Source organism: Coregonus lavaretus (genome assembly GCF_964263955.1).
Source record: "Coregonus lavaretus genome assembly, contig: HAP1_SCAFFOLD_5222, whole genome shotgun sequence".
In the NCBI taxonomy this organism is placed as follows: domain Eukaryota; kingdom Metazoa; phylum Chordata; class Actinopteri; order Salmoniformes; family Salmonidae; genus Coregonus; species Coregonus lavaretus.
This window is the reverse complement of record NW_028157716.1, coordinates 1,091-11,388: the sequence shown is the minus strand read 5'-3', so window position 1 is coordinate 11,388 and position 10,298 is coordinate 1,091. Positions and strand designations below refer to the sequence as shown.

The 10,298-nt window shown below is 42.8% G+C and overlaps 2 protein-coding genes across 2 annotated transcripts; both read right to left on the bottom strand.

Annotated features, from left to right (window-relative positions):
* Window positions 1-2,089: 2,089 nt before the first annotated feature.
* LOC311125006 (claudin-15-like) lies at window positions 2,090-4,829 on the bottom strand (the record flags this gene model as incomplete). The annotated part of the gene is made up of 6 exons (XM_084199095.1): window positions 2,090-2,415; window positions 3,378-3,622; window positions 3,712-3,822; window positions 3,934-4,015; window positions 4,121-4,282; window positions 4,598-4,829. The coding sequence occupies 6 exons, from the start codon at window positions 4,827-4,829 to the stop codon at window positions 2,090-2,092; spliced, it is 1,158 nt and encodes a 385-aa protein (XP_084055221.1).
* Window positions 4,830-8,844: 4,015 nt separating this feature from the next.
* Window positions 8,845-9,957, bottom strand: LOC311125004 (claudin-10-like; the record flags this gene model as incomplete). Its single annotated transcript, XM_084199092.1, has 3 exons — window positions 8,845-8,930; window positions 9,014-9,175; window positions 9,738-9,957. 3 exons carry the CDS (start codon window positions 9,955-9,957, stop codon window positions 8,845-8,847), a joined length of 468 nt encoding a protein of 155 aa, XP_084055218.1.
* Between the last annotated feature and the right edge of the window lie 341 nt (window positions 9,958-10,298).

The following is a 10,298-nucleotide window of genomic DNA, read 5'->3' as shown; positions in this document are numbered from 1 at the left end:
GATGATGGTGATAAGGAGGATGCTCTCCTTGAGCTTGGCAGTGGTTCCGAAAAAAATATATAAATGTATGAAGAGGATTTACCAGAGAAATGGGTGTAGTGAACAAAGCTGGAGTGAAGTTCCAGAGCCACTAAGGGATCTTTGGTCATTGGAAGTCGAGGTGCAGCCAGACACTTGCATTGTTATGTCACTGATGCCTCCCAGTCAAGCCAGCATTGTGGAAGTTTGCCTTATCTCACAGGGTTTTGCTCAGTAAGCAAACTTCTATTTTCCCATGATCCAGGGGGAGATAGTATCAGGGATGGCAAGTGATGAAACTGGTTCCCACCCTCCCTCCCCTCATATGGGGGTTTGACTAGGTCTCCCTCTCATAGCCCTTTATCTCAAATCACAGTGGATGAACTGCTCCATCCCAGCTAAAGTCACAACATAATGATGCATGTAACTGATTCATATCAGTATTTTCTGGACAAACTGATAATGATCTATGTAATGTAACCTATAGAGTAGAGCCGTGGAGAGTATCCTAAAGTAGATCTTTATTGAACAATTTGTTTTGCTACAATAATTAAAATACACTGCTCAAAAAAATAAAGGGTACACTAAAATAACACATCCTAAATCTGAATGAATTAAAAAATCTTATTAAATACTTTTTTACATAGTTGAATGTGCTGACAACAAAATCACACAAAAATTATCAATGGAAATCAAATTTATCAACCCATGGAGGTCTGGATTTGGAGTCACACTCAAAATTAAAGTGGAAAACCACACTACAGGCTGATCCAACTTTGATGTGAAGTGGACAGTTTGATTTCACAGAAGTGTGATTGACTTGGAGTTACATTGTGTTGTTTAAGTGTTCCCTTAATTTTTTTGAGCAGTGTATAATTTTTAAATGAAAAATAACATTAAAATACACATGGAACAGTTACATGTGAAAAACTGAAATCACAGTACAACATGTACATGTCCCACGATCACAACCATGTATTCACTGTAGAGGTGGGACTTGTTGGATCCCTTTGGCGCCTGTGACTGTAAGGACTGTTTTGATTGGCTGTTTTCTCTAGTTGAGAATTGTCTGGTGAGGGGTACCATGGGAGATGTGGAGGAGGGGGCCTATTCCATCCTGCTATAGAAATTATATTAAGCAAATTAAGATATATTCAGAAAACATGCACTAAAAGTTTACGCAAATCACAGTGTAGGCTGATAACTGAAATGTACTGAAAGAAGCATGCGTATGTGGTGATGTATGTAAATTATGCAGGTATGCTTATACTTGTACTGTACATTTAACCTTTTTGAATGGGCTACTGTGAATACAGTGGCAGAGAACAGAATGGTCCCTAATATGATGAGGAAGCCTCCCACTAGGCCAAGCCAAAGAGCAGTTCCAATGTCATACCTGAGTAGAGAAAATGTAGACGAAATACAGCTTGGCATTCCCATACAGTTTGTTATTCCAACATCTTCCCTCTCAGATTGTTCTATTTGCGACATTACCTTCGTTTTGATGGGTCTGCTTTGGCGTGTAACAATGGCTGCTGCAACTGTGTTTATAAACAATAACTGGCGTTGTCTGAGACGCCTGCATGATGATGCGTCAGGGATCAGGAACCAATGACAAGGAAGAAAAACATGTTTATGGTCAGGATGAGGAAGTTTAAACCCTCTAAGTTATGGTGATTTGTATGTGTCCTGAAAAAGGAAAGTTACCGCCAATAAAATGGAGAGAGGCAGCTGTTAATAGCAGTTTGTCATTGGTTCTGTGGTTTCCTCCAATGTAAGTGCACTCCATTCCAACAAAGCCGAACACAGTTCCCACCAGCCCCAGGGCTAAACCAATCATCACAAGTCCCCTCACTCCCTGGATGTATGCTGTGTAACGCGTACAGACCTCATTGCTTTGGAGGCTAATCAATTCCTGTAACATTATGTACAAAATTAATCGAACCTAGCTTAGCCAAATAAAATATATTGCAACTATCATGTATCATTGTATTAGTCACTATGTATCACAGCTGTGTTAACCTGCCAATATGCTTTAATTAATTCAATTCAATTTAGAGAAAATGTTATATTAAGAGACAATGCACCCATAAGACTCCTGATTATTCCACACAGAGATACCAGATACCAGACGAGAGATTCCAGTACTCAACCCACGTTTCACCGTCCACAGAACCCCAAAGTCCACACAGTTGACCACAGCGGTGGAGTCCTCAGAGCAGTCTTTCCACAGGTAGGACCAGAACCAGGTCCCTCTGACGATGGATGACCCACTCTGGCTGCCGACCTGGGCCACCCTCCAGTAGTCGATAGCCAGGGTGCAGGCCACAAACACCCAGCCCAGCATGGACACCACGAGGCCCAGGATCTGAACCAACCTCCTCCACTTTCCTCTGTCTGGACAGGTTGGAGAGGATCGCTCACATGGACTACCGAGTGTAAGTTACTGGAGCTATTACAAGGTTACTGATTTTATCCCATCTAGTCACGGAATTCACAAAAATGCATCCACTGAAAATGATTCCATATTTATTTAGAAGAGCACAAGATAGGAGCATCGGTCTGTCAGCTGTGCGGCATATCACTCTTGATTTAAATAGGAAACAGTGGCAACACCAAAAACAGAGACTGTTTACAGGCAACCTCCCTGACTGCTTTGGCAGGTATGACCGTGCCGACAATATCTAAAAATATCTTGATTTTGATTAGACTACAGTTGAATAATTTGAAAATGGAGAACAAAACACAACACGGAATCAGAGAGAGCTTGCTCAAAAGGTAGAAAGGCCCTGCTTTAATGACATTATCAATAGCAATACATGAAACAATGAATGTGATGAAGCAGTTTATTTGATGATCGTGAAATACTCTCAGGAAACAGGCCATTAGATACAGAGACTTTTCCTCACATGGCTGTCAAACGATTCAAACATTTAATCGAGTTAATCAAAGGATTTGTTGTGATTCATCGCAAATTCAGAATTAGCTCAAATTGAGTTGTCCAAAGTATTTAGGATGTTTTCAGTGTATTTTGAAAGCTTTCAGACAATGCGATTAATCATGATTAAAAAACATTAATGCACTAAAATTCAAAAAGTTAACTTGAGTTAAAGAATTAACTCTGACAGCTCTAATCATCATATAGAGTATATACAATTGTTACTTCAGTTCGGTCCAGTCAAAATCCCACATACTATGCACAGAACCAGGTCATATGTAGGAGTTTTTGATAAACGGTTCTCTCTCGCTCCTCCTTCACCCACTGGATAAAGAGGACACTGTTCTACTGCTGCCGCTGCTCACCTCAGAGTGTATTGACCCATGGGACCTTGATGAACGACCAGACGTCAAAGACCCACCGTCAGATTTCGAGGACTGCCCGGAGTTCGAGGATCGTCCAGATCGCTCTGATTTGGACACGCGACCGGACTGAACAGACCTTGAGGAGATGGCAGACACATCTGAGTGTGCAGATTTTGAAGAAATCTTAGATGCAGATGCAACCTTGATCTTTGAGGTGATCTGGGATACTGGGGACTGTGCTGTGGTGGACTTGGCCTGGTCACACTCAACCTCGGGAAGTTCAGGGATGACTATAGTTTGGCTGGGAGAGATAACATACAATCAATGACAAGTGTTTTATGAATAAATCAATAACTATTCCATGATGAGTATGGCTATGCTTGTACTCACCTCTTGTCCTCACAGAGCAGTTTGCACACAGAGACCAGGTAGAACCAACCCCCTGTCATATGGAAAGCTGATCCCACCCAGCCAAGAAACAGAGGAGTCCCCAGGTCAAACCTGTGTGTTAGAGGGAGGGAGGGAGGGAGGGAGGGAGGGAGGGAGAGCACATAAACATTCTCTTGTAACTGAATGGAAAAACCTGCATCCAATTTATAAAAGTCAACTCACTTTAATCCATCAAAATAGGGGTTGAAGTATTCCCCAGAGACGTATTTTGCGTAGACAGCATATCCTGACGCAGCCAGTATGCCTGCAGAAGACGAAGTAAGTCAGTCAGCTACTCTCAATCTGCTACAGTGTGCATCTACCAGGTTGTTTTCACAGAGGGAGAAGTCAACTGAAAGAACATGTTTACCGCTAATGATGTGACAGACTCCTCCAGTGAAGATCTTCCTGTACTTAGCATTGTCCTTGCCCCCGAGGAAGGTGCACTCCATCCCAATGAGACTGAGTACGAACCCCAGCATCCCCAAAGACAGAGCACCCATCAGCAGGCCCCTCACAATCTGGATGTGGTCTGGTTGATAAGAACACAACCAAACGCAAGGTCACATTTTGCACTACAGTAGGCTTTATAACTTCAGTGGAATAACCAATGTCACTGTACTGAAACAGTCTAAACTCACAGAAGTTTGTCTGCATTGCTTTAAAGGGTACAGTAATAGTCACATTTGTACAGAATTTGTTTTAAACCCTATTTTTGGGGGGGTAAAATAAATTAACTTAACAAGACTGTCTTCAGATGTGTCCCTCTTGTTGATATACAACTTCATATCCACCATAGAAATAGAAGTAGAACACAGTATATTATGCATATCTCTATGGTACTTACTGTCCACGGACCAGAGCACAGGGAAGTCTTGGCAGTTGGTGACAGAAGTGGAGTCAGTGAAGCAGGCCTTCCACAGGTTAGACCAGTACCAGGCCACCTTGATGACAGCCGAGCCGCCCATGCCCCCGATGGACGTGATCTTCCAGCCCTCCATGGCGATAGAGCACGCCACAAAGATCCAGCCCAGCACTGTCATCAGGAAGCCCCAGATCTGCATCACGCGGATTTTCATCCTGATACTCTGGTGTGTGGAGTCAGTCTATATGCTCTATATCTAGATAACCCTCAAGTTGTCTTATTATGACTGTCTCTTATTATTATGTCTCTGTTGTGTTTCTTTTCTCAAGATCTGACTTATTGGGGATTCCTTTTTCTCTCGTCTATACAATGGTGTGTCTCCTTGGTGGAGCAACCATACAGTGGCGTCTGAGTCTCCTGCTGTGCTGTGATGTGATAGAGAAGAAACCTGCTCATCCCAGTCAGACAGTTTGGTAGCAGGGCTCAGTATGACTAACGAGACAGTCATGTTGTCACTCTACCTGGTTGTCACTTTTCCCATACTGCATGAGGGTGGATATGGGTGAGTCTGTTGCTGCTGAGGTTCCCAGAACCTTGTTTGGGTGCTAAAAATGTTCACCTAAGCGTTTATCTCAGGTTTCAAAAACATCCATCTCTATGTCCCAAGCTGATTCCGTGGGTTTTGATTTTATTTGACTAATTCTGAAAACATTTATTCTAATGACATAAACATTACCTGGTATGGCCCAATGCCTAGGGCAAAACCTTGACCTCGTCTCAAGATATATACAGTAATGATCTGACCTTAACTAGTTCAATAAGAATTCATTACCTGAGGAATTACAACTTCAGAGTCCGTTGAAGCGCTTCCATTGTCCGTTGACATTGCCTCGGGCTGCGGTAGGTTATTAGCTAGGTGTGCTGCCTGCTTTACTTATATAATTAAAACATAACGTCTTTGAGCTCATATAATTAGGCTCTCTCTGATGGTATTAGTTGCATGGGGAGTGATGGATTTTCTTGTGGTGAGTGAAGATGAGAAGGGTCTTCTTTGTACTGAGTCCCTCGGCTTATTGGCAAAGTTACTGGCAAAGTAGATGGGACATTGGTACGGACGCACTGTTGTGATGCCTGGACCTATACGGTGGTGATTCAGGCTGTGTCATGCTTTTAATTAGTGAAGGGCTAATAACAGAGAAAGAACAAAAGCGCTGTTGTGTTCACTTGCAGGGCCTCACGTTAATTATGGGTTGTTAAGAACAAATACATGCTGTATAATAAACTACAATATCATTTAAGAAATATTAAGTAAGATTCCATACAAAGATGATGCATACACAGAACATTGTTTGAATTTCTATCTGTCAATAGTTTCATTCTATGGTCCTGTAAATAAAGTATAGATATACTGCTCTCTGGTGGTGTCTTGTTGAAATACAACCAAACTGTGCCTCAAGCGCAGTCAAAATCAGACTCAACTTGTGTATTTTGTGCAGAAAAGTACTTTGTTTTGAATGTTTAAAAGTAGTATAATTGTCCATAATGGATTTTCTGGCACAAACAAACTGCTGTAAATTTGGCAGAAATATACTGCTTTTGGAGCAAGGATTCTGCTTGTGGCCTTCATTTTTGAATTTTGAATCTGATGTAACAAAATAAATATTATTTATGGATGCTTGTGAATCATGTGAGCCTTCTGATGCTTCAATCCATACAAATGAGGAATCTTAGACTTATTCCATACAATAAAACAGTATTTTTTATGTGGTGCATTCATCTCTTGATTCATTCTGAAAAATATGGACATCAAAATGTGAAATCACTCACCATTATTGATTTTGTCTATAGATGTCTGGTTATGTTTTCCCCTCATCCAGACATAATAGTGTAGTCAGGGTAGGTCCTCTGACCATCCATCCAGAGCTGTGGGACACCCGACACCTGTTTACGGATGCACAGGACTGGAACATGGAGCACGGGGTGGCTGCCAGCTGTAGCTCCATGCCAGCTGGTGAGAGTCTCCCGGCTCGGAGGGCCAAGAGGATTTACGTAACAGGGTTAAGGTTTCCATTGATCAGAAGGTGGAGATAGATGGCAGACGGTGGGGGAAACTTCCGATTCCCATATCCGAGTCTGAACAAAGATCAACTGGGGCAGGCCTGCTGTTGATTGGTAACTCTGTGATCAGTCGAGACAACGGAAGCCCCTTTCTGTCTGTGGTGGCTGGTAGGGGGCCATCTTTCAGTGTGAGGTATATTGCAAAAATACAAGAACTTGACAGTTCTTGAGAGCACACAATGCTCTCTATTGACTCTTCCTTCATCTAGGCTTCACTTGTGGTCTGCTAAAGAGTGACAGCATATGGCAGACATGCATTGGGTCCACAGTTGAGTTCCAGAGGTAGTTGTCATGAGGTACTCATACAGAGGTCTATATCAAAGTGATAAACCCACCAATTAAAAAGTCCACTTATTCAATCCCCATTTTCTTTATACTTAATTAATGTTCTTTCATCAGATCATTCAGAGAAAATTATCACTGAATTCCTTCTTGTTTGCAAAAAAAAATGTTTATTGACATTGCCACTGATTACAACATATTGGGAGATGTATAGGAATGAACCAATTTAGTTAAATTTAGTTTTTAGATGATCTCAAACAGACACATATTCCTGATATTTGTTCTTGAGGCATATCTAATGAACAACAATGGATTTGGAACAGTACCAGTTAGTTTGTCCCTTCAAGGTGACCCAGGAGTTTAAATTGTGATCCTAGCCAAACCGAATTTCCTGCCCTGCGAAGAAAACAAGTTTATCTGATTTATTTTGTTGATAGCCCGTTGACAGAAGAGACCTATTACCTAATGTGGTTTTAGAGAGGAGCCAACAGCTTGCCTATTTCCTCTTGCTGATTTCAAGGGTTATTTCCACCAGCATTGTTTGTGCCACAGGGGGTGACATCATTCAAGTAGTCAGGTAAACAGCTGAGGCACAGGGACAGTAAGGACAGTCTCCTTTGGCAGAGAAGATATCAAAAACGATGTTCTATGTACAGTGCATTGGAAAGAAGTGCCATATTAAGGAAAATAAAAGCAGGTAGCATGCATCACACCCTTAGGTAATGTAATCCCACAGGAATCCGTCTCAATAAGGAATTGGGGTTCTGGTTGAAGAGGTATGAAAAGGTGACCTCATCAAGCTTAGTCCAAGGGTCAAATAGTCCATGGTCACCTCATATGACCATATGGCAATGCCAGTGATCCGTCCATTGTCACACATAGGCGTTCTTTCCAAACTGCCTTGAGTGTTCTGCTGGGTCTCGAGGGTCTGTGGAAACTGGCGATTTGTAGAAACTGTTGGCAGACTTGCTGGGTTTGTGACGCTTGGTTACCATAGACGTAGCGCCACTGTAGGAGTACTCTGCTCGACTAGAGGAAAACACTAAGGGTTACTCTTTTGAGATATACAGTGTCCTCATTCCATTTCCATGGTGAAAACAATTCTAGTTCAGAAGACTAGAGAAGTCTCTGGATCTAGGGCAATTGTAGTCACGGTTATAGAAGAAGTCTGTTACCTCATCCCACCCCATACACCAGTTCCCTAGGCCCCCCACCCAAGGTGACTTTCACATAAATACATTGATACTATACACAAAGAAAACATTCAGTCATCAACATACAGTACATGTCCTTATACTGTTATCACTATGAGACAAGATGTTGACAGTGATCCCTTGATATCCCAGTACTTAAACAACTTAATTACAGTTAATATTAAACTGCTTCATTGACTTACTGAGTGACAAGCTTTACGATCCGTGTACTCTATTATGGATAACTTTAGATTTCTGTATCTCAGTCGACATGATGTTGAGAAATGTACAGTACATACAGATTACACAACATATTGAGTAAACGGGAGGGAGAAAAAACACGTCAATCAAAGTAATCATTTTCTGTAATTGATCATCATTTAATGAATTGTAGACACAAACAAACTTGCCTGAAGCCCTCTGACAAGGAGAGGCAGAAGATAAGTCCCCCTAAAATGCAGAGCACAGAGCCAGCCCAGCCGATGAAGAGCGCTGCGCCCAGTTCAAACCTGCCAACGAGAGGACGGGCATAGCCAGTAAAGCCAGTGACCAGTTAATAAATACATGTGCTCACTGCATTTCATTTGTTGACATGCAGTACAGTAGGACATTAAGTAGCACAGTTAAGCTGAACACTTACTTTTGAGCAAAAAAGAGTGGGTCAAAGAACTCTGATGTGATCCTGTGTGCGTACAGGGAGCATGCAGTCAAGGAGCAGAGCCCTGCAGAGAAAACAGAGAGGACTCAGCTCTGGTCTAAATAGCAAGGAGTAGTTCAAAAAGCATACAATATCATTAATATTCACCATTGAGTATGAAGTGAAGGCCTGAGAGGCCTGCTAGTCTGGCCTTGGTGGTCTCTGAGCCTCCGATCCTAGTACACTTCATTCCAATCAGGGCCAGGGTGGCTCCAAAGAACCCCAGGCACACAGACGCGATCATCAGGCCCCGACACACCTGGATATATGCTGGGTGGGTGCGTGCGTGTGTGCGTGCGTGTGTGGGGGTGCGTGCGTGTGTGTGTGTGTGTGTGTGTGTGTGGGTGCGTGCGTGCGTGTGTGTGTGAGGGAGAGAGCGAGAGATAAAGAGACAGAAACACTGAGTTATCTCACACTTGTAAAAGTGCTCTGACTTTCTCAATTTTCCTCTTATTGCCACTGTAAAAGCATTGTATCCTCAAATGGCAGCTTGAACACCCGGTTCAAATGCTGCTCTGGCCTTTGGTAGTATATGTTTTAGAGGCTCTTGGGCTTAATCCGACAAACCAATAGGGATATCAAATTCCAAATACCACTTTTTTCAAAGCCAGCCATTCATCCCAAGAGGACGGATGCTCAAGATGTAAGACATCTGTGATTAGGTCAAAGAAATCACACACACACATACCTCCATTACAATCACAAACAGACACACACACGCATGCGCACACACACACAAACACACACACACACAAAAATACACCTAATCACATACAATTACAACGATACAACAGCACAACAAAAATAGCAATCAGCTAAAGTTTGAACTGACCATCCAGAGCCAGCATGGAGGGGAAATCTTTACAGTTTGACACTCCTGTAGAATCGGTGACGCATGTCTTCCACAGGTTGGACCAGAAGGTTGCGGTGGTGATGACCGTCCCATCCACGGAGGACACCTTCCAGTAGTCAGTAGGCAACGTGGAGCAGACCAGGATCCATCCAGATATGGTCAGGATGAAGGCAACGATCTCCATGGCCATGTTGCTCATCTTCCTCAGAGAGTTCTGTCCTAACTCTTCTAGAGCTGGGTCAGGTAAGCTGGTAAGCAGCAGTTGTGGCAGATGAGGCTGTATGTCTGTGGAGCTAAGGATAGTGGATGGAGAGCAGAGCAGAGAGCCAGTCCAGGATGAATGATTAGGAGAAGTGTGTCAGTGGTTAAGATGTCGTAGCCTGGTTTATGCTCAACAGGGAGGGCTCTGTGTTCAAGCCTCTGCACCTCTACCTTTGGACCAATCCCAAGGATACACATCACTCACTGACACACACACTGACACACACACACTGAGTCAAACACACACACAAAGACACATCCTCTCTCTCTCACACGCAT